At 36.3% G+C, this 27,750-nt stretch overlaps 1 protein-coding gene across 1 annotated transcript in view; it reads right to left on the reverse strand.

Annotated features, from left to right (window-relative positions):
* Positions 1 to 2,496: 2,496 nt before the first annotated feature.
* TNFSF15 (TNF superfamily member 15) overlaps positions 2,497 to 27,750 on the reverse strand; it is a 30,422-nt gene continuing 5,168 nt past the window's right edge. The window contains exons 2-4 of the mRNA XM_051979509.1: positions 11,654 to 11,687; positions 9,484 to 9,531; positions 2,497 to 4,937 (exon numbers count right to left, since the gene is read on the reverse strand). Coding sequence (XP_051835469.1) covers positions 4,483 to 4,937; positions 9,484 to 9,531; positions 11,654 to 11,687 — 537 coding nt within the window. The 3' untranslated portion in view covers positions 2,497 to 4,482. The remainder of the gene's footprint in view (positions 4,938 to 9,483; positions 9,532 to 11,653; positions 11,688 to 27,750) is intronic.

Raw genomic sequence — 27,750 nt, forward strand, 5'->3', positions numbered from 1 at the left:
CTGAGTTAGGAAGAAATATAGATAGATAGATTACACTGTGTTTTGAATCTTTGGGAATTCAAAATGGGTAGAATAATGCCTGGGCATCCATAGATGGGAATAAGTTTTTGTTTTGTTTTTGCATCCCCAGAACCAGCAAAAGTGAATTACTCCTACACCCAAGTAGTAAAAACAATTTGAATTAAAGTTAGAACAGGCAGCCTGGAGTAATGATAGAGGCAGCCTTATAGTTAGGAAGGCCGAGGCTCGAATCCTGCTTGGCATCAGTAAGTTATTTAATCTCTCCATTTTCCTTGACAATTTTCAAGATTAGAAGGTATGTGAAGTGCTAGGGCAATTGTTTTGAGACATCAAAAATTTTTTTAAAAATGAGTTTTTGAGGCAATCTGTGCCTTGTTTTGCCCAGAGTCACACAGCAAATAAGTGTTTCAGGTCGGATTCTGACTCCAAGGCTGGTATTCTATTCTCTATACTACCTAGTTACCCCTGAGTGATTGATTTCTTTTGATAGAAGGAATTTCCTTTACCTTTTATTAACAACACATACAGTATCACAGATAGGAGCCAAAATACCTGAAGTTTTAAGTTTCTAAATATAATTTATAATTTATGTGTGTATATACATACATATATATTTATCTATATATCTGTATATTTATATGTTTGTGTATATACACAGATTTATAGGTAAATATGTTTGTATATGTATATATACATATATATAAAGGAATAGGTGTGCCCATGCTTTTATTTATTTGTATGAATATATCTATATAGTTATCTATATATATCTGTATGAATGTATATTTTGTTCATTAGAGGCAGAATCAAATTCATTTCCTAAATCCATGCCTGAGTATCCCTTTGATTGAATCTCCTATCCTAAGATTTATTCTTATAAATTCATTGCTTTTTTTGGTAGGCTAGTTGCTGACAGATGTTACATGTCTCTATGATTGGAACTTTCTCCCTCTTCATCTCTGTCTCCTGGATTCCTTCAAATGTAAGATAAAAGTCTCACCTTATATAAAAAGCCAGTCCCAGTCCTCCTTATTCTTAGTACCTTCTATCTCAAAATTTCTCGTATATTCTGTATATTCTGTTTTTGAATGATTATTTTCATGTGAGTACCTGGAGAACAGACTTATTTTTTGCCTTTCTTTTTATTTCTAGCACTTAGCATAGTGCTAGGCACATAGTGAGTGCTTAATAAATGCTTGTTGACTTGAGTAGAAAAGAAACCAACTTCTGTTCACCTACAAAATGTCCTGTACCACATTAAAACAGTAGAGTGCTCATCATTATTTGTACATACAAGACAGATGCATTTATGTACTGATAAATGGGTCTTATGTAAATATGAAATGACTGTTAAATACCTGAGTTTAGCTAGATGCCAAAAAAGCCACATGGGGTTCTATCTTTCTACAAAAGATGGGTGGGGAAAGCTGACAGATAACTTACAACCAACACAAAATAAATGAAAAGTATGGGTTTTCCAGAGCCTCATTTCCTAATGTGTGATAGGAAAGTCCTATTATTGTAAACATCCATGTCCAGACAAGATTTTTTTTTTCTTTGCCTGATCCATTCAGTAAAACGTGACATAAAAGAGCAAATGAATATAAGGGCCCCTGATTTATAGTTCTCTTTTGTGAAGAATTCCCCACAAGATTTTGGGAAGATTTTTTCTTCTTAAGGAGGTCTTCCATATCATTTCAATCAAGAGAGATGAGGACACATGATAAGAGAATCAGAGGTTCAAAGGATTTAAGGTTGGAAGAAACCATTGAAATCACTTCGTCCAGGGGTTCTTAACTTTATTTGGTGTCAAAGACCCCTTTGGTAATCTGATGAAGAGTGTGGATTTCTCAGAATTATGTTTTTAAAGAATTGAAGGAAATGCTAAATTCCAATTAGAGGTTAGTGAAAATCAAAATGCATTGTTTTTCCCAAGTTCCTGCATCCCTTGAAATCTTAAGTCTGTGGTGGCTCCAAGTGATGAAGTCCTTGAGCTAGTCTGTCTGCATTATTTTTTGAAGGCAAGTCCATATAGGGGATGATGTTTATAATACAATTAGGACATTTAACTTAATAGCTTCACAAATAGGAGTCTAAATTTGCATTTTCCTCTTCAATAAAATTTCTATGATTGGTAATTTGTACTGCCAACCTCTCCTCCAGTTCATTCAACAACTTCCTTGTATTGAGACTCATCCATGAGAGATGGTCAAGGAGGCTTGGCATATTAAAGGTAATAGAATGTTATGGTGAGGATGGGGAGTAAGAAACAACACATTAAAGAAGTATTTCTCCATTTCCAGCTCTATAGTGTAGATGAAAGTGCTTTGGCTTTGCATTTGGAAGATCTGGATATTTGGTCCTACCACATACTACCTTGGCTGATTCTACTAAGGCACTATAACAATTTTTCATTTTGGTTTTCCTAATGTAAGATGAAGGGGTTTGACAATGACTTCTAAGAATCTCTCCAACTTTGAATTCTGCTCTTTAATCTTTCCTCCAAGGGAAATTCTTTCATTGTCACGGGGTTCCTAATCATAATTGTTGAAGATTATAAACTCTTTCTCTTACTCTATAACTTTGTCCTCTTTTACAATGATTATAAAATAAATATAAACAAATTTAAACAAAGAAACCAATCCAAATCCAGCCCCAAAGTAGATCTAGCTTCCATTTTGAATTTTTTCAGGTTTGAAGATTGGTCACACATTTTCTGATTATAAGATTACAAATCTTCTTCTATGAACTCCTAGGTAATGAAGGCTAATTATGTCTAGCTGGAATGAGAACAATGTGAACATTGGTGTTTATGTATTGAGCTTTCTGAAGATTTTTAATGTTCCCACCATCTTTGAGTGATGTAAACAAGTTGCCATCTTGAGTAACAAGTCTAGATGTCGTTTCTTTACCTCTTTGAACTGGTGGAAGGTATGGATTTAGTGAGCTGATGTTTTTTGGCATTGAAGACTTAAGTTAATTTTCCATCATAGCAAGCACCCTTTTGTGTATTCTGAAGGAGTTTCTTTATATGGCACTTAATTTTGATTGAAGTTGTCCACTGTTTGATTCAATCATTATGTGTGTGTGCATGTCATGTTGAGAAAATGCCATTTTGCATAAATTCTACCTCTGGCATGAGAAAAATCCCTGTTGGTAGAGTTCCTGATGCATATTATCTTACTTTTTCATTTTTGGAACCAAGATGGTAAGTGGAGATTAAAGAAATCTCAAAGTTCAGTTGAGAAAACTTTGTGATTGCCACAGGTCATCCAATCCAAATTTTGAGAAAATTCATGGTGATTTACATAATGGAGTTGAAAGAAATAATTTGAATTGCTAATGATAAATCTATAGTAGGACATCAAGGAAAAGTATTTTCTTAAAGCTCAGGGGAGTCATAGAATTGAGAACTGAAGGGATCCTAGGTTCTTCAACCATAAAGTTAGCTCTAAAAGGGACATTATAGGCCAACATCTTCATTTTACATTTGACTCTAAAATCAAGTGTTTTATCCTTTATATCAAACACCTTTGTTCACCCCTATTTATTTTAGAGATTTAGATCAGAGATAGAGCATACAAAAAACCATTCCTCTTAATGAACTCTCTTCTTGTTCTTTTGTTTAGAAGGTAGTTAGGTGACATGGTAAATAAAGTACTGTGTTAAAGAGGCAAGAAAAACTGAGTTCAAATCTGTTCTCCAACACTTACTAGCTATGTGATGGTGGGCAAGTGATTTAACCTCTGTTTGCCTTCTTCCTCAACTGAAAAATTGGAATAATAATAGCACATCTATTCCAGGATTGCTGTAAGGATCAAATGAGATCATATTTGCATGGTAACCAAAACACAGAGGTGCTGTATACATTCTTATTTCCTTCTCTAGAAACTACTTCTGTGCTCAGGGACTATTCAAGTAGTAATGCTGTTTCTCTATTAACTGTGTGACTTTAAATGAGTCATTTCCCATTTTCCCCACTAAAAAAAAGGGATTAGATTAGATAATTTATAAAATAGTCCTTTCTGCCTATGATTTTCTATGTTCTAACATTTTATTGTCTAAGGCTCCTTTCAGCTCTGACATTCTGCATTTTAAGTTTCCTTGTTTCTCTAAAATTCTGTGTTCTAAGGTTTCTTCAAATTCTGACATTCAATGTCTTAAGGTTACTTCAAGTTCAGACATTCTATGTCTTATGATCGCTTCTATGTTTAAAGTTCTATGTTCCATAATACTTTCTCTTGCTTGTTTAGAATTCTCATATTCTAAGAATATTATAAAGTGCTTTTTCAACTCAGAACTTCCCACCTAAACTACTGACTTAATGGAATTTCCCTCCCCTTTTTCCTCCTACCCTCTTGTGGAATTTTCTGGGTTTAAGTACATACAAATGATTAAAATTAGGGATTAGAAATATTTAGTGAAAATAGCATCCTTTTATAGTGACAGCTTGCTTAGTCCTTATAACAGGAAAGCTCCAAAGAATGTTTTATCTTCTTTGGTATAATCCACAAGAGAGATGTCACTGACGTTCACCATCAACTTATCCCCCTCCTGCATAGGAAAAACAGCTCCCAGGTAAATAGGAGTAAACCAGTTGCTGCCTATCTCACAGATTGATTTCGTTCCTGTTAGAAGCTGTGTTGGCTCTGGATATCTGTCAGTGACTCTGGTGATGACCTGAGTAATGTAATCCGGTTTGTTAGATCGATTCTTCTGGTTGATTTTACCACACTCTGGCATGCTGCCTCGGAAAGTGACTTGTGAGTAAACAAAGTAGTCTCCTGACTCTGGAATAATCAGGAACTTGTTGGTGTAGTTCATTTGATTTTTGATGAAAGCAGAGCCAAGTTTATGTTCCCACTGAAGAGCCGGCCACGAATCCTTGATGGGAGTCACAGACTTCTGTCGGATAGCTAGAGAGAAACAAAAAAGTTACTTTACTCACGTGGAATCCACAGACCCCTGTAAAAGAGATGGAAGGTTATTAAGACAAAGCCTTTATTTCCATGAAACTTTACTTCCCCTCCATTTTTTAGTGATATATTTTGATTTTATACTACATTTTAAAATATTTCTCTCTCTCTCTCTCCCTCTCTCTCTCTCTCACACACACACACACACACACACACACACACACACACACACCACACATCTAGGGGATTCATCCCTTGAAACAAAAAATAAAAAAGAAAGAAGGTGAAAAGAGCAATTAAACAAATCCAACCAACACTGCTATCATGACTGAAAGTAAATGCAATATTTCACACCCAGAATCTCCCAAAACTACAAAGAAGCAAGGGAGATATAACTTTACGCCTTTTCTCTAGCACCAACTTTAGTTATTAAAATTACTTGTCATTCCATTTTTGGAAAACTACACTCATTATAATCATCATCACTATCATCAGACATTGGGTCCAAAGGCAGGAAAATCTGACTTGAAATCCAGACTCAAATATTTACCAGCTACATGATTCTGTCTTGGACAAGTCATTTAATTTTTGTTTCTCTCAATTTTCTCAACTATAAACTTGGGTCAATAATAGTAACTCCCTCCCAGGGTTGTTGTAAGGATCAACAAAGATCATATTTGTAAAGCATTATACGTGGTATATAGTGTTATCCCTTCTACACTGTAACTTTTCCCATTATAGTTTTGGTCTATCACAGGTAAGCATAAGAAATTAAACAGGACTTTTTTGGAGTTTTCCAAAAGCTTCAGATGACATATGAATGCTAGCGTATGCCCAGAAAAAGTTTAGAAACTCAGAAATGCATAGAATATATGCATAGTATTATGTATTATCAACTCAAATCTTACAAGAAACAGTAAACACCCTATGAAAGGAAAAAATTCATATTTCTTCTCTGGTATGAAGGAAGGACAAAAAAATTTTTATGTGGATTTTCCATAATGCCAAGGTACCTTACTTCTAACTACTGTGATGTGGAAGGGTTAAATTTAGCAGGCACTTAATAAATTCTTACTTCCTTTTATTAGGTCCTAGGGTCATAGCCACCTCACTTTACTGCTATTAGGCCTGGGAGAACTGAGTCAGGAAAAACTTTGGAGTTCCAATCACCTTTACATTCCATTGTATCACAAAATCCAGGTGCATTATCTTGATCTCTGCTAGGATAATTCCTCCTCTGTTTGAATATTACCTGGCTGTCTCTTGCTCCCAATCTTCTTATCTTGACCCCTATCCTGTCAGAATTAAGTTTTGATCCTTTCTTGAATTATGGCTTGTCTGCTCGCCCAGTGTCTTCACCCTCCTTATCTGCCTTTGTTTCCCCTATGAGATTGTATACTATGTATGTATTCTGTTTGTAAACCCTAGTTAGCTAAAACCTTATATAAGTTTTCTGCCTCATTTCCTTGGGACCAAAATGCTTTGGACAAGAGTCCCATTTCAGTTGGCTAGTGTAAACTCTCCACATTAAAAGATTAAAAATCAATCTCTGTCTTGTCACAGTTTCTCTGGTACTACACTTTCTTCCTTCATTATCAATTGAAGATTATATTGAAAACAATGAACACTTAGACTTAGAAGATAATGCATATCTTCTGAACTATAAAATGAATATTGGAAAAGCTCATACAATATAAATAAAAACAGAGCTCATAATTGTAAGGCAGCTCAGCTTATATATTATTATATATATAATAATGATTAATTCATACACAAAAGGCAGAAGAAGGATTCTTAGAGCCCATGATTAACAGATCCAAAACCTATGGAAACACTTTTAGAATGGATAGACATTATTTCATCAAGCAATAAACAAATGCTGATAACTGGTATATAATAATGGATTTATTGAATGTAACCAGAAGTAGTTATCTATGAAGATGATGAAAAAGCTAAACTTTTAAGAGTCATCAAAAATCCTTTCCTAGATGGCATGTCCTCATCGAACCCGATCAAATATATGTTGACAAAGAAGAGTGAAATAATTGACAGAGATGCAGATATGTTTCTGAAAAGAGAATTGTTTATGATGGTAAATTAGAAGCAGATTTTCACTACCAGATATTATAGAAGAGTTATCCTTAAGGAGTTTGGAACTGGTGATCAATATAGATTATACAAGGGAATGGAAGTAACTGTGTAACACATCCTTGCAGGCTACAAAAAATTTAGCAGATATCAAATAACTAGGTGTTAAATGTAAGTGCAAATAATAAAAGAATGGCAACAAGATGTGACCTAGTATTTTGAAGTATATATCAGAAATTTTCCATCTTTCACGAATCATCATGATGACATCTTCATGTTACAAAAATAGATGTCAAAATATCCTTTAAGGATTCAACCAACAAACTTACTAGAATCAGAGCATCATTATAGATGGAACTGTTGCCACTATCATTTAGATATAACATTAATTCAATAAAGAAATGATTTTTATAATATATCATCAAATAATACAATCTCAAATCCACATGGAATAAAAATGTTAAATGTGTTTTTGCTTATTTTGCTTAGATAAAAACTTTTGGTGTGTTTCTAAGGCACATTATTACTTTTTTTTTTTTTTTAATGCTGTGCATCTCAGGTCTGTGGAATGACAGCTTATTGATGTGAAAGTAAAGGATTTCTCACTGGTCAGTAATGCATCATTGTGGTCTTGAAATTTATATTTGTAGTTGTGATGTATATGCTATAGTAGATTCTTTCTTCCAGGTACTAAAGATTTGTATGTATAGGAGTATGTATGAGTATGGGAATGGATCTTTGATTTGTTGTCTGAGGAACAGTTTAGTTTGGAAAGACTTTTCACCAAGATGCAGGGTGATGACTTTTTAAACTATAGCAATTCTTAAAGATTTTTGCCTACATTATAATGATTTGCAATGTGTGTGTGTGGAAGCATTACCCAAGCTTCTGCAATTATAGTTTATTAACATTTTGGAGCATTTAGGACTGAGCTTGGAGTTAGGAAGACTAGTTCAAATCCAGCCTCAGGCATTTATCTGTGTGACCCTAAGCAAGTCTCTATCTCAATTTCCTCAACTGTAAAATGGGGATAATAACAGCACCCACCTCTTAAGGTTTTCATGAGGATTAGATGAAATAATAATTGTAAAGCATTTAGCTTGGTATATTGTAAGCATGATATGAACTCTAGCTATATTCTATATTAGTACTACATAAAGATTCATTATTATTGTTATTATTATATTGAAATGAGTGATTTTCCACTAAAATTAGGATATACCCTCATATCTTAGCAAGAATGAAGAACTTTGTAGAAATACCCTTCTAACCTTGAGATAAAATTTGGTATCTTGAATTGGAGAACATAATGAGAGCAGGCACTATGCTTCAATAATCTTGATTTTTTTATGTCTGAGAAAAAGCTTGTTTCGTGTGTGTGTGTGTGTGTGTGTGTGTGTAATATATGGAACAAGATTATTTTGATTTTCTCTCTCAGTTCACTAGATATGTATTTCTGTACTGTACATAGAACCTTGTGCTAGATGCTAAGGAAGAGAAGCTGTGGTTCTGGTCATTGTGGAGTGGTACTTTGTGGAACCAAGGCTACTGTTTAACCTTTTTCCTTTCACTTCTTGAAACTAGACAGGAAAACCATAACCTTTAATCCCTCATGAAATCCCTCTGCCCTTCTTCGTTTGGTAGTAATAATAATATTTAATAATAATATTCTGAAATTAAGTCCTGAGAATTTAAATGCTAAGGGTTTTTTCATGTAACACTTTTGTCTTGTTCACTCATAGAAAGAAGAACTGGAAATCCCAGTCTTGAAAGAAATTTTTTTTTCTGAATAAATGTGATTTCCAGTTTGAAGCCAATCACTTTGTACCCTAGAACTTTGGAAAATCCTTAAAATGAAATATTAGGGTCATTTCAGGTCATATCTATTTTTATGCCCTAATTTATTCCATATGGAAGGCAGCCTGGTGAGAGGGTGAGAGAGGAAACTAGAAGGCAGGAAACATGCTTTCTTGTTCTGTCCTGATACACTAAGAAGGATCCTCTGAGATCCTTTTGCAAATTGAAATATTTGTGGTCAATTAAAACTTTTTTTTTTTCTGTGAACATCAAAGACCATATGTTGCAGAAAGGATTCCTTCCTATCCCCTGTGGAGGGGATGGTTAGATGAGATAGGTCCCTTCCAATACTTCGATACTGGCTATATGGCTCTGGCAAATCATTTACCCTCAATGTCCCAAGCAACAGCCTTAAACGTATAAGTTGCAGAATAGCTGCAGATTTTCATTTAGAGAGGTGATATCCTCATAGAAGGGACTCTTTCACTGATGACATATCATAGTTCTGAAACCTGGCTTCTGTTCTCAAACCCTCAAAAAAAACCATATCCTTCCAATCACAGGAACCATTCAAAGCATAATACCAAAACTTCCTCTCTTGACCATTAGCTTACTTGATTGTTTCTTAGGGAATGAATTATTGTCAGCAAAGAAAAATTACCTGTCAGGTGAGCTCTTGGCTTATCTGCATTAGACCTGGGTGGTGCATCTGCAACAGAAGACAAAACATAAATCATACATATCTTGGTTTGCCTTAGGCTAACAGTAATGCATTGTAGCGGTGCCATGGAATTGTGATGATAGGAGGACATTCTATTTTGTATTTTGGAAAGAGTATTGGGTAGCATTTGATTAAATTCTATTCCACTGTGGTTGGGTAGGGCAGCTAAATAGTATTATGGATAGAGCACTGGATTTGGAATCAGGAAATATCATCTTGAATTCAAATCTGGTCTCAGATACTTCCTAGCCATGTGACCTTAGGCAAGTCTCTTAACCCTATTTGTTTCGGTTTCCTTATCCACATGAGCTAGAGAAGGAAATGGAAACCATTCTAGCATCTTTGCTGAGAAAACTCCAAATGGGGTCAACCAAGAGTCAGAAACTATTGAAAAATAACTTGCTGGGTAATCTTGGAGCAGTATATTTGAGGCAATAATAATGAATTCCAATGGTCTGTATCTGTTGATTCTCAGAGGAGTTAATAGTTTCTCTCTTTTGTTATCCCTATAATCCTCTTAATTCTAGACATAGTGGCATGGATGGCCTAGTCCAGTTCTTGATAATTTAATAGAAATTTCATTGATAACTTTTGTAATCTTACTCTTTGTATTTTAAAAGCATTATTCTGAGAAGGGGTTCCTAGGTTTTACCTGAATGCTAAGGGTCTACACCACTAGAAAGAGAAAGTATTCTTGGTTCATTGGAAGCAAGGCCATCATACCCCCCTTTTACTTTTGGTGACCTCTTTTCTATTATCTGAGAGGTCACTCAACTTGCAAACCTCTACCCTTTATTCCAAAAGAGCCCTCAGGCAAAACTTAACCAATCTAGGACTTGGAGCTATAAGAAACCTTAGAGATTACTTAGCATTTTGTTTCTCAATTTTTTTGGTCTCAGGATTTTTTTGTACTCACAAAGATTATTGGGGTCTCTCCCCCAAGAGCTTCTGTTTATATGTGTGTGTGTGTATATATATATATATATAGATATATATATAGATATAGATATAGATATAGATATAGATATAGATATAGATATAGATATTTACTATGTTTGAAATTAAAATATCTTAGCCTTATTATGAAAATTCTTTTGATGTGGTAGATACCCTGAAAGGACTTCAGGAATTCTTAGGGGTCCCCTGACCATACTTTCTAAGGACCAATTCTCTAAACAGTCATAGATTTAAAGTTAGAAGGAACCTTAGAGACTGCTCAACCTCTTCATATTATAAATAAAGTCTAAAGTACAGAGAGAGTTTAAGTGATTTGTCTAAATTCAAACAGGTACTAAGTGAATCCAAGACCTGTGATCCCTTAAGTCTGTGGATCTTTGTATCACCTTGCTTTCTAGCTAGGTTGCCTTATAGATAAAGAGAAAAAGGTTCAGAAAGCTTTGTAATTTACTTAGGGTGACTATGAATTGTAGATCTGAGAGTCCAAACTAGATCATCTGATGCCTATTTCAATTCTTTCCTCTATATTAGTCTGCTCTTTTGGCAAAGACCCATTCTCACTGCCTTACTTCAGTCCTCTATATCCGGCAATGCCCTGGCTGTGCTGCCTGGGAACAGGGAATAGGGCAGGGTCTTTCTTTAAATGCAGATCACAGGTGAATTTGAAGCAAAGGCAATTTGGGCACAAAATCCATCAGAATCCACTCAATTTTTTTTTCTGGTGCACAGTTTTATTTCTGTATAATGTTTTGCAAATTTACATTTCTAAAATGTAGGAAAAATGACATTTTTGCCCCCTAAAATCTCTCTAAAGACAATATTGGGTTTTATATTTGCAATAGGCTTAATAGCCATCTAGTTGAACTCATTTTTGAATGAAAATTTTCTTTTTTTTTTAATGCTTCAATTTATATTCAGACACAGTCACTTCTTTTTCTGAGTATGGATAGTATTTTTCATCATTAGTCCTTCAGAGGGGTCATGGATCATTCAACAAACATTTTCATCAATCCTAATACCTGGAATAGCTTAGCTAAGGTGCCTTTTTTTTTTTTCCTGTACATACCCCATCTTTGAAGAAGAACTTTAGAGCTACTACCACCATTTTTTTTTTTAAAGCATAAGAAAGTAAAAGGAAGATAAATAGACTTACATGCTCGTTGATGCAACCGGTCAGATTCTCTTGCCTGTTGGAAAAGACAGATGTGGTTAAAAATAATTTCAGGTACAAAGAAATGCTGTTTCTCCTCAACATGGTTACAATGGGGTGAGGGCAATTATAACTAAAAGGTTGTTGATTAGCATTGAGTTACCCAGATCTGCTTCTACAACAGTTGAAATGATTCTAAACTTCCTCTTTAAATGACTTGCCTTTATTTGTTAGTACTTTAACTTTCTGACTTTGAAGTCACATTTGTAGGTATCCTTGGTTGAAAGTTTATTTTTTAAATTTAGATTGATAATTCCTCCAACTTTAAACATTAATCTACTATTACCCATTCTGTAATGAATATAAGTTTACTTATTTCTTTTTTATATTTGTAAGTGTATGTTTTTAGACAATTAAGTAGTACAATGGCATGAGATCTAGAGTCACAAAAAACTCAGTTCAAACTTGTCTTTGGACATTTATTAGCTCGGTGACCCTAAGCAAATCACTTAATTCCTGTCTGCCTCAGTTTCTCACCTGTAAAATTGGGATAATAGCTTTAACTTTTTAACTTAACTTTTTTTTTTTATTATAGCTTTTTATTTACAAGATATATGCATGGGTAATTTTTCAGCACTGACAACTGCAAAACCTTTTGTTCCAATTTTTCCCTTCCTTCCCCTTCCACCTCTCCCCCAAATGGCAAGTAGATCATTAACCTAACTTTTTGATTGCAGGCAAGGTTCTTCACTTAATGTCCGACCTAGCTACCTTATCCCACTAACTTCAATTCAATGCCATAGTTAGTGATGCTTCTCTATGGCAATAAGGGACAAAATCATTTAGTATGAAGGCAATTTAAACTCAGTAATAGGCAACTTAATTAATGTATTTGTAATCTTTATTCATTGGTGAGGATGCAGATGCATTTTTAAAAAATTTTTTCCAGCCCTACTTTATTTTTTTCCCTCAATAGTAGTTTATTTTTCCAAATACATGTACAGATAGTTTTCAACATTGAGTTTTTAAGACTTTGTATTACAAATTTTTCTCCTTCTCTTCTTTACCTCCCCAAGATAGCAAACAATCTGACAAAAATTAAACATGTGCAATCCTTTTAAACATATTTCCATATTTGTTATACTATGCAAGAAAAATCAGTTCAAAGTGGAAAGAAAAAACATGAGAAAGAAAAATCAAATAAACAAAAACGGTGAAAATACTATGCTTTAATCCACATTCACTCTCCATAGTTCTCTCTTTGGATGCAATTGACATTTTCTATCCTAAGTCTATTGGAATTGTTCTGGATCACAGCTTTGTTGAGTACTATGTACAATATTCTCCTAGTTCTGCTCACTTCACTTAGCATAAATTTATATAAATCTTTCCAGGCTTTTCTGAAATCAGCCTATTTATTATTTCTTTCTTTCCTTTTTCTTTCTTTTTTTTCTTTCTTTTTCTTCCCTCCCTCTCTTCCTCTCTCCCTCCCTCCCTCCCTTCCTTCCTTTCTCATTCTTTCTTAGAATATACTTTAGTGACCCAGGCAAGATGAGAAGGTGAACAGACTCTCTAAGAGAGTCTCCTCTGAGAGAGGGAGAATGTGAATAGTTGCATCACTACAGAAAGAATAAACACCCAGGGCTTGGTCAGGGAGGTGGCAGACCTCAGGCTGGGCTAGGGGGAGTGTATCAGCCCTGCTTGCAGATGATCTACAGCACGCAGGGCTCCATGAGCACAGGGCCAAGTTAGCACAGAGCAGCAGAGGCTACTACCTCGTCCTGTAGCAGTTTGACAAATTCCTCCTCAGCCATAAAGCACCAAGTCTAAAGCTGGAGAAAATGGCAGTCTACCTGGAGCTGCTAGAACTCCACCAAGGTCTTCAGACTTATTTTGAGGATGCTCCTGAGGACAATCACCATGTTGAATTCCATGGGGCTGAAGATATCAATGTGCTCTGAGAACAGCTTCTTCTTTTTGCTCAGAAGATTGAGGTCTATGGGGTACTAGGAGTAAATCTGTGGGTATAGTGGTCCTATACTGCTGGGAGCTACTGTACATGGAGAAAATCCTCTTACTGGAGTAGCTGCTCTAGGCTTTGTGGCCACCCTTGTACAAAAGCCCCACCAGCACATCAGTGGTAGCTGTGTCCTTCACCACGTGCTTCATGAAGGCCCCTACTTTGCGGGGCTCCAGAGTAGTGAGCCAGTCACGGGCCTCCACACTGTTGTGGAGCATCTGGGACACCACCAGACCGTGGACTGATGTCAGTAGCCTGCGCATAGTCTCCTGCTTCTGCACCGAAGGTGCTCATTGGAATCATGGGGGAAATGGTCCTGTCCAAGAAACTGCCATCAGTGAGGGTGAGGATGTAGGAGATGGAGGAAGTCTCATAGCCCAGGAGGAGGCTGGAGAGCAGCAGGAACTGAGTGGGGGTGTGACCCACCCTTCTCACCTGAGCTGTGGCAGAAGGATCTCCTCTCTGGAATGGGAGCAGATGATGCCTAAAAAGAGACCCTCTGGTATCCTTGCCTGCAGAATTCCCCTGAAATAGGCCTTTTTGGAGAATACATCCTTGGCAATAAAGAGGTGCACAGCAGCAAGGGAGGCCTTGATGTGGCCCAGGATGGCCCCAGACCCAGAGCCTGCATCCATCAGGGTCATCTGTCTCATGAGCTTCATGACTCTTTCTGTCAGCTCTGCTGTGGGCACCAGGGTGCCTGCTCCAGGGCCCGACCCCACTCCCTTGCTCTTATGCCAGCTTTTCCAGCAGAGCAAAGTAGTGGCTGCCTAGTTTCCAGGCAAAGACTACTAGCTTCTCCATGCCTGCCAGGCCCTGGGCAGAGAAGAGCTCCTGGTAGGATGCCACCAGTCGGCAAAGCCCACTCAAAAAGGCACTGCCACCATGGTTAGTGAACTCCAGCACTGGTAGTGAGAGCTCCAGGCTTCCCTGCTCTTCTTTCAGGCTTCCCAAGGCATGGGCCAGAAACTCAACATACAGCAACTCAGCCCTTCCCCAAGGCTAGCGGCAGCTCTATGCTCTCAGCCAGCTCTGGGGCCCCTTCCCCGCCATCCCTGAACTTGTGGTGCAACTGTTGGGCCAGGAGGTCAGTGATGCTGGCCATTGTCCTGGGTGAGAGGGGGCAGTGCTGGTACTATTGCAGCACAACCTGTGCACTGGTACTGCACAATCTGCCCATAGACCCCCCCAACTCCACACTTGATGAGGTGCTAAGGCAATTCCAACAGGAATGGAAGCTTCCTCAGCAAGTGGAACCTGCCATTTTGATGATGTGCTCAGCCCTGGAGCCTGGCGCTAATGCCAGGGCTGAAGTTGGTGATGATGGACACAGTGGCAGCCAGGTGATCCATTTTGTCCCCCATCTTTCAGAAATCATTCTTCATCTTACAGATGATATCTATGGCACAGATGAACTTGTAGTTCTCATAGACCAGGATCTGCATGTCACTGTCCAGAGTGTGGATCTGCCATATCATGTCTGTCTCACTGTCCATCCACTGGGCCAGGAGGTACTCTTTTTCTCAGTTTGTCCAGAAATACCTTCTATCAGTTAAAATGTACAATGTACAATGGGGTCCCACAGGTAGGGGAGGTACCTCTGGGGCTGCAGCCACCGCCTTGGGGAGATTGTAGCACAATTTCAACATCCTGTGTGCTTTCTGAGTTGTTGGGAGGCCTTGGCCTACTCCAGGATGTCCTAGCTCCTGGCTCAGCCTGGAGAGACTTCCATTCCTCCCAGCCCATCAGGCAACCCTCTCTAATCATTTCTTATAGAACAATAATTTTCCATTACCTTCATATACCATAACTTTTTCAGTCATTCTCCAGATGATGGGCATCCATTCAGTTTCCAGTTCCTTGCCACTACAAAAAGGGCTGTTGCAACAGTTTTCCACATGTGGATCTTTCCCTTTTTTGTGATCTCTTTTTGGCACTGTTGGATCAAAGGATGTGCACAGTTTTACAGCCTTTTGGGCATAGTTCCAAATTACTCTCCATAATGGCTGGATCATCTGATGCATTTTCAAGCACAACTATCTCAGCTCCTCATAGCCTAGATATCCGATGGAACTATGTATTTATTGGGTCAGAGGCAACTATATTTTTGAGACACCTCCAGATTTCACTTCTGCTGCCATTTGGCTATTGCTGAAGAACTGAATATGCCTGAAGGTTTCCAAGGTGTTCTTTTTAATTTTGTTCTCACATCACAATTGTTTCCAAATAAATCTCATTTTCCTCTCAATCTATTCCAGAAGCATGAACTAAACGCTTTACTTTTCCTGTTTAGGTTTTGCTTTGGATGTGGAACATTTTAGATAATAGGTTCTGTTGTCTTCCTTCAAATAATACTATACATTCCTCAGCTTCATTAGCCAATGTCCAACCTGTTCCTGAATAACCATTCCCCTCCATACTATACCCATTAAGTGGTCAATCAACCTTTGCTTGAGAATTTCCAGAGATGGGAAACTACTTTTGGAGTCAGCCCATTCAACTTCCCCAGAGCACTACTTGCCAAGGAGTTTTTCCTTACATCAAACCAAAATTTGCTTCTTTGTTACTTTTCTCTATTGCTCCTATTTCTGACTGCTGAGGTTAAGCAGAGCAAGGTCAATCTCTCTTCTGCATGATGATCTTTCAAATATTATATGGCAGACATCACTCATCTCTGCACTGATCATCTCTAGGATAGACATCTCTAGTCTTTAACTAATTCCAATGAGATACAATCTTGCCATATCCATACTTTGCCCCCTACCTTCTCCTCTATTAATCTTTTAGGAAGAGATATTCATAATGATGATGATGATAACAAATCAATATTAAGTCCTTTGAATCTTGCAAAATGGTTTGCATATATCTCATTGATCATGGAGTTATAAGGTCCCCTTGGAAGACATTTTATTTAACTCCCTACCTTTTATGTATTTTCTCTATAATATTTCTGCTATGTAGTAATCTAATATTTGTTAAAATATCTCTGGTTGGGAAATGCATTATAATGCATTTCCCAATCTCATATTAGGACAACTGTATTTGTTCAGTGCCTAGTTATGCTTAGACCTATACTGTAGCTATATGCTTGGAGTTAAAAATCTCTGGAGTTACATTTATAGTTGGATTTATCGTTTAGATTTTATTTTTGTTCCAATTATTTCATCCAGTCTCATGTTTGTTAATTGGGTGGCTTACCATAATGGAATTTGTGCTCTTCTCAGAAGATGGACTTGTCAGCATCTGCCACCCATATGGCTATCTTTTTTCTTTCTAGACAAGAGTTAAGCACTAACAATACAGTAGAAAGTGCTGTTCTGGTAATTTAGCTTTATCTATAGTAGCCAATATTCTAGATTGATTCTAAGGACAGAACTAATATAGATTCAAAGGTATCCCTCCATTCAACATTCATTTATTTTACATTATACACCTACTACATGTGCAAAATATATCCAATTAGGACCTATCTACATGGTCTAGAAAAAGGACAGTCAATTTTTTTGATTCCACAAAACAACATTGTGAAATCCAGGCACTTGCAGACTCCCTTTATTCTGTTTTGATAATGAAAACAATCATTCCAAATGGCTGTCCCTCCTTATTTCCCCTCACTGTATAATCTCCTAATTTTTTTTTTCTTCTTTTAAGACTTAACTCAGGTACCACTTAATCTAGGATTACTTTTCTGATTCCTGCCTTCCCCAACCCAAATGAAAATATTCTCTTTACTTACAAATTTTCCTGCTTTGCATCTCTCTGTGATCTTTATTACAGTCTACCATGTATTATAGCTTTTTGCTCTCTGGCACTATTTCTATGACTGTGTAAGCTGTTTAAGAAATGGTACCATACTATTTGTATTTTTAACTTAGAACACAGAGTACTATAGTAAAATGTGAAAAAAAATTGTATTTCCCAGAATAAAAAAAACTGCCTTGGATAAAACATTCAAGATGATGTTCAATTCTTATTAGAAATTATAAATAAATACTTCCCAAAAGAACCCAAAACAAATTCTAGAATTAATTTTACCAAGTCTCAAAGAATCAGCTTGAATGCTAATCATCTAGACCAAAGCTTCTTAAATTTTTTTCCAGTTGTGACTCCTTTTTGTCTGAAAAAATTTTATTCAGTTCTGGGTATATAAGTATATAAAATAGATATACAAATCAAACATTTGCTGATAATCATAACTTCATGATCCCCACATTCAGTTAGACAATCCCATATGGGGTTGCAATGCAAAGTTTAAGAAACTTTGGTGTAGACAAGTTCTACCCAACTCTTGTAGAGCTTTGTAAGGGTATTTCACAAGTAGAATTCAGTTCATTCAATCAGTCATTAATCAATAAGGATTTATTAAGTATCTGCTATGAACTAGACACTGTTTTAAATGCTGGGGCTATAAAGACAAAAAATAAAGTACTTGTTTTTAAGGTTACATTTTTGGTGGGGAGATGATACATTTACATATAAATATAAACAGGAAAAAAATCAAAATAAATACAATGTGGCATAAAACGGAGGAAGCTAATATTTAGAGGACTCACTCTAGTCCTGTAGAGCACTGAAGGTGGTTAGTACTTGAAGTGAATCATGAAAAAAAAAAAGAGGATTCTATGAGCAGGGGTAAGGAGGGAGAATCTTTCAAGAATAGGCAATATCCAGTGGAAGCATGAAGAAGTGGTAGATAGGGCTCTGTGAAGAACAGGATGAAGGCCAATCTGCCCAAGAATATAGAGTGGAAGAATAAGAATAAAACAGAATGAGTGTGGAAAGGGAAATCACGGTCAGTTTGTAAAAGGCTTTAAAATCCAAACAGAGACCTCATGTTTTATTCTAAAGGTATTAGACATTCATACAGGGGTCCTCAAACTTTTTAAATAGGGGGCCAGTTCACTGTCCCTCAGACTGTTGGAGGGCCGGACTATAGTAAAAACAAAAACTTTGTTTTGTGGGCCTTTAAATAAAGAAACTTCATAGCCCTGGGTGAGGGGGATAATTGTCCTCAGCTGGCAGCGTAGTTTGAGGACCCCTGCAAATGTACAAATATGGGAGATACATAGCCAGACCTATACTTAAGCAATGTTGACTATAAGCCTCTCGAGGGCAGGGACTGTTTTTCATTTTGTTTTATATTTCTGAATTTAATCCTCTAATCTTATCTCCAAATCATACTCTCTTCTTCTTCTTTTCTCCTTCTTTCTTCCTCCTCCTCCTTTCTTCCTTCTTTCTTCCTCCCCCCCCCCCTCCTCCTCCTCTTCCTCCTCTTCTTCCTCTTCCTCTTTCTCCTCCTCCTCTTCCTCCTCCTTCTCCTTTTCCTCCTCCTCCTTCTCCTCTTCCTCCTCCTCCTTCTCCTCTTCCTCCTCCTCTCCTCCTCCTCCTCTTCTTCTTCTTCTTCTTCTTCTTCTTCTTCCTCCTCCTCCTTCTCCTCTTCCTCCTCCTCCTCCTCCTCCTCTTCCTCCTTCTCTTCCTCCTCCTCCTTCTCCTTTTCCTCCTCCTCCTCCTCTTTCTTCTTCTTCTTCTTCTTCTTCTTCTTCTTCTTCTTCTTCTTCTTCTTCTTCTCTTCTTCTTCTTCTTCTTCTTCTTCTTCTTCTTCTTCTTCTTCTTCTTCTTCTTCTTCTTCTTCTTCTTCTTCTTCTTCTTCTTCTTCTTCTTCTTCTTCTCTTCTTCTCCTCCTCCTCCTCTTCTCCTCCTCCTCCTCCTCCTCCTCCTCCTCCTCCTCCTCCTCCTCCTCCTCCTCCTCCTCCTCCCTCCTCCTCCTTCTCCTTCTCCTTCTCCTTTTCTCCTCCTCGTTCTTCTCTTCCTCCTCCTCCTCCTCCTCTTCCTCCACCTCCTCCTCCATATATTTGTTCCCAGATTCAATCAGACTTATTTATAGCAGTTTCTTAAACTTCTGCAACACCTTTTTGCCTGAATTTTTTTTTACAAGGCCCTGGGTATATAGGTATATAAAATAGTTGTACAAATCAAACATTTATTGATAATAAATTATAATTTTGTGAACCCCACATTGTTACTAGACCTCATATGGAGTTGTGAACTACAGAAGCTGGGATTTAGAAGATAATTAATACAGTTTTATTACAAATAAAGGTTCCACAATTTGGAAAATTAAAAAAAAATGTTTCTTGATTTTTGAAAGTTGGAAAAAGAAACTGTATCTAAACCCTGGGGAACAAATAGCATTCTAATTCTGAGAACTCAATTTTGTCATTTGGTCGTTTGATGCTTTCTCTTCCCTTTATCCCCCAGTACATTATAAACTCCTTGAGAAAGAATTGTTTTTATTTTAAAATTTTAATAGTATTTTATTTTCCCCAGTACATGCAGTGATAGTTTTTAATTTTTACTTTTGCAAAACTCTGTTTCCAAATGTCTTTCCCTCTCCTCTTCTCTTCCTCCTCTCCAAGCAATCTGATATAGATTAAGCATGTGCAATTCTTCTAAACATAGTTCCATATTTGTCATACTACACAGAAAAGTAATCAGATCAAAAGGGAAAAAAACATAAGAAAGGAAAAACAAGCAACTATAACAACAATAATAAAGGTGAAAATGCTTTGCTTTTATCCACATTCAGGCTCTATAGTTCTGTCTCTGGGTGTAGATGGCTTTTTCCATCACAAGTCTATTGGAATTGCTTTGAATCACCTCATTGTTGAAAAGAGTCAATCTTGTTGTTACTGTGTACAATGCTTTTTTAGTTCTGCTCACTTCACTTAGCATTAGGTCATGCAAATCTTTCCAGGCTTTTCTGAAATTAGCCTGTCTGTCATAATTTCTTAATAGAGCAATAATATTCAATTACATTAATATACCATAACTTATTATGTTCATTCCCCAACTGAGAGCTACTCAGTTTCTAGCTCTTTGCCACTACAAAAGGGTTGCTATATACATTTTTGCATATGTGGGTTCTTTTCCCTTTTTCATGATCTCTTTGGGATACAGACTCAGTAGGGATATTGCTGAATCAAAGGGTATGTTCAGTTTTATCCCCTTTTGGGCATAGTTCCAAGTGACTTTCCAGAATGCTTGCATCATTTCACAACTCCATCAACAATGCATGTGTCCCAGTTTTCCACATTCCCTCCAATATTCATCATTATTTTTTCCTGTCATTTTAGTCAATCTGAGAGGTGTGAAGTGGTTCCTCAAGAGTTGTCTTAATTCGCATTTCTCTAATCAATAATGATTTAGAGCATTTTTTCAAATGACTAGAAATGGCTTCGATTTCTTTGAAAATTGTTTGTTCATATGCTGTGACTATTTATCAATTGGGAAATGATTTATCTTATAAATTTGAGTCAGTTCTCTCTATATTTTAGAAATGAGGCATTTATCAGAAATACTGGTTGAAATTTCCTCCCCCCTGAGCTTTCTGCTTTAAAGGAATTGTTTTTTCACTAGCTAATACAATCCAATAGCTAATACAATTCTTTTTCACATAGTGGGTATAGGTATTTAATAAATGCTTGATGATTTTGGATTCTTTCCCTTTTCCTAGTTCTCTTCATTTTCATCTCAACTCTCCACCCATTTCCAGTTCCCCTTTCTTTTTCCACCCGAGTAGCCTCAAAGTCTTATTTTGTTGGCAGGAAGATAAAACCAAAACTGAACAATAATTTGGAAAAAGACAAACTTCTGTAACTATGTCTTCTTTCCTCTTCCCCTTGTTCCCTTTTATTTGAAGATTTGAAGTGTGGTGTGTGTGTGTGTGTGTGTGTGTGTGTGTGTGTGTGTGTGTGTATGTGTGTGTGTATATGTGTGTATGCATGAGGTGGGGTGACTAGAAGTGAAGGGGTGGGTGGATATTTACTCCCAGTATGTTTATCCCATACCTCTCTGTGTTTGACTCATATTGTCCCAATCAAAAAGGACAAAAAATTCATTCAGTGTTCTGAAAATTTTTATCTATGGGGTGCTAGGTAAAAAAGTTCAACATAGTATATTTCCACATTCTGGTATAAATCCCTTGAGGGTCAGGGCTTTAACTTCTCTTTGACTCAACTGAATCACTTATGGGATGCAGTAGATAGAATGCTGGACCTGGAGTCAGGAAAATGTGAGTTCAAATTCAGCCTCACACATTTATTTGCTGTTTGATTTTTGGACAAGTCACTCAAAAATCACTTTTCTCATCTGTAAAATACGGATGATTCTAGCACTTTCCCTTGCAAAGTTGCTGTGAGGATCAAATAATATAGTAATTTTAAAGCTCTTAGCACAGTGCCTGATATAGTAAGCACTATGTAAATGTTAAGTATTATTATTTAATGCTATTGAAAAGTTTTAGATAAATCACAACATTATAAAGATGAAAACACTGTGCTGCTGATGCTGATACACATATAACAAACATTTCATTGATTTTGAATGATCTGAAATAATAGCTAACAATAATGGCTAAATTTTATATAGTGCTTGCTATTTATAATTATTATCTCATTTGTTCCTCATAACAACCTTTGAGAAGTCGATAGAAATCTCTATTATATGCAAATCCCTTAGGCAAATATGAAGACATAAAAGAAAGAGAATTGTCTTTTCATTCAAAGAGTTTATATTCTACTGGGGATCAATGAACAGACAAGTATGTATGGTACAGATGAAGAAGAAGAAAATGGAAGTCTGGAGCTTATAAGTAGAATTAAAAGGGTTCAATACCATTATAGAATTAATGAGGGAGCTAAATTAAACACCTGGCTCTTGATCAAGATAAATTGTTTGGTGTCATTACTGTCATGTGTTTCAAGGTACCAGGAAGTGATGATAATCTTTGGGATGTGACCAGATAGAATTGTCCTCTTCTAATAATTTCTTTGGAATCTCTATCTATGATTTGCAACACTTTTATTATACTCTGAAGCCCGAAATGGTGCATTTTACTGCTTTGTCATGATTTAATGCCACAAATATGGTTTTGACTTATTTTCCCCTTTTGTTAGATAAACAATGTTTTTGAATTGTAAAGGATTATGCAAGTTTTGTGGTTTGACATGATCGTCTCAAATTTTCTGAAAGCTCTTTGATAAGGGATATAATTCCAAGACTGTCTTTGTTAAACTAGAATTTTTTTACTCTTAAGGGTAGTCAGTGCAGATAGCTGGATTTCTTGCTTTCTTGATAAATATACTAATTATGTGTAACTGATAGATCTGAATCCTAAACATTATAAACTCACACCTTATGTAAAGAGAAGGAAAACACTAACAGGAGGATATAAGAAATGGCCTCAACTTCCTTATTTCATACATAGAAAAATCGAGGTCCATAGGAAAAAAAAGTGACTTACTCAAGATCACATTTATAATAAGATAACTAAGCCAGGATTAGAATCCAAATCCTTGCACTTTATAATTTCTATTACCCCCAATATGCGCTCTCTCTCACTCTCTCTCTCTCTTTCCTCTTACTCTTCTCTTCTTCTCTTCCTTTTTCCTTCTCTCTGTTTCTCTATCAGTTCTCCTCTTCTCTGTCTGCCTCCCTCTGAGTCTGTCTATGTTTCACTGTCTCCTTTCTCACTCAAACTCTCTTCCTTTTTTTCTCTCCCTTGAAAGGGAGTCTCTCAGTCAACCTCTCTCTTATTTTCTCTCTCCTCCTCTCTTCCTCCTCTTCCCTTTTGTACTGCCATGCTCAAAAGTAGAGTTCTTGAAGAATAGTATTTTGTTAATGTTCAGCCTAAATAACATCTATCATTAGTAACAGTCCATGCATCTGCCATTGGTCAAACTTTGCTAAGTCAAGACTCAGTGATAGCGCAGCAGTCAGTATGTATGCTAGCCACCTTATTCCCACTCACTTCACTTCTCCAAGATCAAGGGTGGGTGAAATAATCATGAAGTAGATCTACAAGATCTGCTTTATTGTCAAGACTGATTAACTCATAACTTGGGATCCCTGACTCACTAATTCCAACCATTCAGGCACTTGTTGCTCTGTTTCTAATCTTTTTCTTTCTCATTTGGCTCATGATAACTGCTGCTTAATAATTCAGAATAACCTGGCAATAACCTTGATCAGCATTAGCATTTTCACTACTTAACTTCTATCAAACACCCCAGTGCTTAATACAATGCCTGGCACATGGCGATGCTTAATAAATGTTTACTAATTGATTGATCAATTGATCTCAGCTCTTTTGAGTTGATTATTATCATTAGATTAGCACTGAGATGTTGGCCTGAATTTTCTCAAGGAACTCTTTCTCATTTAATTTTAAAGCGCCAATGCACTCTATCTTTAATTCTGTCTTCTATGTTTACTTATCCCTTATTAAAAAGCAAATGGGTTAATGAATTATTAGACTTGGAAATTAAGAACTTTGTCACATCTTTAGTGCTAATCACAAAAACCTTGCATATACTTACATAAACTTGATTTTGGTGAGTTGAATTGACAGCATAATCATGGGACATCAGAGCTGGAAAGGACCTTAGACCTAGTCCAACACCCACCATCTTACAGAGATAAGATATAACTTGCCCAAGATCATTCAGTCAACAAATAGCAGTCAGAATTCAAATCCTGGGCCTTTAACTCCATGTGGTAGAGTGAAATGAACAGTGGCTCAGGGAGTAGAGATCTGGGTTCAAATCTCACTTCTGATTTTATTACTTGTGTAGGTAAATTACTGAAGCTCTGTGAGAATATTGAACCTTAGAATTGAGAGGTTGAACTAGATGGCTTCTGAGGTCTTTTTTCTACTACCTCCCAAAATAAACTGACAAGGATATGAATCTTATTACTGCTTAATATTCTTCCCCATGTTCATAAATTCTGGGTTAAAATGTTATTATTATTTTTTTTATATTTGGCATTAGGAGAAAGACAAGGTGGAAAAATATGGTGCTTTGACTTCCCTGCATTTTAGCTTTCTAAATTCTGTTCATTTTTTCTTGTTTACATTCAAGAAATATTTAACTTTCTTTTATCACCAGGCATTTACATGATCATTCAATTGAGCAATTATTCACAGACATTGTGCTTTCTCAGATAAGACTAGTCTACTACTACTGTAGTAGTTTAGATACGATTTTATTGGATTGTTTGGTCTTATCATCTGCCATGCTTTTATATAGAGTCATATGCTATGGAGATAAAAACTCCATGTTTGTAAATATTGTTGTGATTCTGCCTTCATGTGCAATCTCTATTGTTAGGGGTCATTGAACTGAATGACGTATGTCAGTTTTAATAGATCATCCATTCATTGCCTTTAAGTTATGAATGGATTGTTCTGAGAGGAAATATTCAATGAACCTTGGTTAATCCTTTGATTTAAAGTGCCCTTTCTCATTGTCTTCTCCTCCTCCTCCTGTTCTTCCCCCTCCTCCTTCCTCTTCTTTTCCTCTTCCTACTCTTTCTCTTCTCCTTCCTCCTCCTTCTCCTCCTTCTCTCCCTTCTCCTCTTTTTCCTTCTCCTCATCCTCCCTCTCCTCCTCCTCTTTCCCTTCTCCTTCCTGTCTCTTTCCCCCTCTCACCCCCTGCCCATTTCCTTCTCCCCAAAGAGTCCATTTTCAATGTCTTGATTATTCTTGATTGGTGATGATTGAACTAATTTAATACAGATATCTTCCTTTCACCAAGCTAAGTCTGGAGAATTTACCTAATCCAGATCTTTTAAATATCATTCTCAAAACCATTTCTTCAACCATTTTGAATATTCTGGGCTGTAAACAATTTCATTAAAGAGATGTAATCAATTATAATCTTAATATAAGATGGAAACAAAGTAATAAGCACAGTCCTAGACAAACTCAAAACTATTCTAAAAACATAATTTTAAATTTTTATTCTTCCCTTTGCCTTCTTACAACCCTCCTCCATCCATGTCATTTTTATCTTTGTTAATCACTACTTAGAAATCAGGCTTTTGATAAAAAGTATTCTTGATTTGTGTTTTAATTTCCATCTAGTAAGATTTTGCTAGACTATAAGAGAAGTATGTATAGGGAAGAACAGACTTACAAAGAAGGAGATTTACACTAATGTGCTATATCACTTTGGTCAAGTTAACTTCTCTCATCTTTAAAGTTAAGAGGTTCTAAATCATCTCTGACTTCTTTCCAAATCTATCATTCTATATTGTAAAATGTCAACTTGGTCTAAAGCCTTATATCTTAAGGTGCCTTCCACTTCTAAGGTTATACCATTCTACAGTACTATATTCTTTTACAATGTGTGTGTGTGTGTGTGTATGTGTCCACAGGTGCACGTATATGCCCCATCTCTCCCAGGTTGGAAATGCATAGACCCAATCCCACTACAACAGCCATGGGAGCTTTGACTTGCTGTTTCCAATGTTTCCATTCCCCCTCCACCACCCCTAACTGGATGCATTCTCTCCCCAGGGGTCTCTTCCCCTAAGATCTTGTGCTTCAGTGTCTTCCCTCAAATGAATCTCCCACCCTCAAATGAATCTGTATTTAAAAAGTTGATACCATAATTGTTTCAGCTCATCACTTTGTGTGTTTCCTTCTATTTGCCATAATTGCTAGTTATAGCTCTGACTACATTTTTTTTTTTGTTCTAAGGTTCCTTCTAGTTATAGTATTCTATGTTTTAAATCCTTTTTAGTTCTAATATTCTATATTTTAGGGCCTTTTAGTTCTATTATTCTATCTTAGACATTCTATATTCTAAGTCCCCTTGAATTTTAACATTCTATGTTCTATGTCCCTTTTTATTCCAACTTTCTCTGTTCTAAGTCCCTTATAGTTCTATTATTCTGTATTCTAAGGTTCCTTCTCATTTTTCTTCCATTTTTTATTTTGTATTCTAATATTCTCTGATCTGTGTTCTAGTGTAGTATGTTCTAAAGTTACTTTCTTACCTGTGGTTTTAGATGTTTATTTGTTGTTTCATTTTAATTCAATGAAACGAAGCTTGATATAATAATTTGTAACATTCTTAGTTAAAAGTTCTTAGCCAAAATGTATTAACAGATCCAACAGGATGAGTTCTGTCATTTCACTTACAAGTCAAATAAGAGGTTAAAACTTCCCTTCCTTCCCTATTTTAGTTTCTCCCTGGAATATAGTTGTCTGCATGAGTACATCATGTGCAGGGAGCAGATTTTGCCCATCAGGTTCCTGGGATGTTAAGCAGCTGGACATTGTTTCTCGTGTGGGTGGCTGGCTAAGATGAAATGTTTTATTCTATTGAATTTACAGGAACGACACTATTAGTTTAACTTTTAAATTATGGGTCAGGGAATAGAGTTAGACTTTTGGCAATAAACTTCTGCTAGAAATACAGTCTGCTATTTCTTCTTTGATAAAGTTTGAATTTTGTCAGATCACCAGTCAATTAGCAGCATTTATTAAGTTTCTGCATTATGCCAGACACTGTGCTAGATGTTGGTGATACAAATGTGAAAATGAAACAGTGACTATATTTATTTGATTAGAAGAGACAATTTATATGTGAGAAGCAGCTAGGTGGTGTAGTGGCTAGAAAACTTGGGCCTAAAGTCAGGAAAGCTGAGTTCAAATCCAGTTTTAGACACTTTACCAGCTGTCACCCTGGACAAGTCATTTGATCACCATTTGCCTCAGTTTTCTCAGCTGTAAAATGGGGATAAGCACCTATTTATTTTGAAGGGTTGTTGTGAGGATCCAATGAGATAAGATTTATAAAGTGCTTAACACAGTGCCTGATACAGAATAGGTACTTACTAAGCTTTTCCAGAAGTTCTCCTAACACATAATCCCTAACATATGGTTGTGCTGTCTCATGAAATTACTTTTACTATTCATTACCTCTTAGTGTCATAGGCAATTTTCCCAAGACTATGAAATCACAAGTTATATATATATATATATATATATATATATATATATATATATATATATATATACACATACATATATATATATACATACATATACACATACATACATACATATATAAATATAAATCTACCTTACAAATTAATAAGACTGAACTCTTAAATTCCCTCTTTTGCATAGAGAGGAGAAGCAGTGAAGAAGGAAAAGACGAGAAGATTTCTTTCCCATTCATTCAATTGGACTGAAAACAAACTTGCTAATACTGGAAGTACCCTGAATGAT

The sequence above is a fragment of the Antechinus flavipes genome, chromosome 2, assembly GCF_016432865.1.
Source record: "Antechinus flavipes isolate AdamAnt ecotype Samford, QLD, Australia chromosome 2, AdamAnt_v2, whole genome shotgun sequence".
In the NCBI taxonomy this organism is placed as follows: domain Eukaryota; kingdom Metazoa; phylum Chordata; class Mammalia; order Dasyuromorphia; family Dasyuridae; genus Antechinus; species Antechinus flavipes.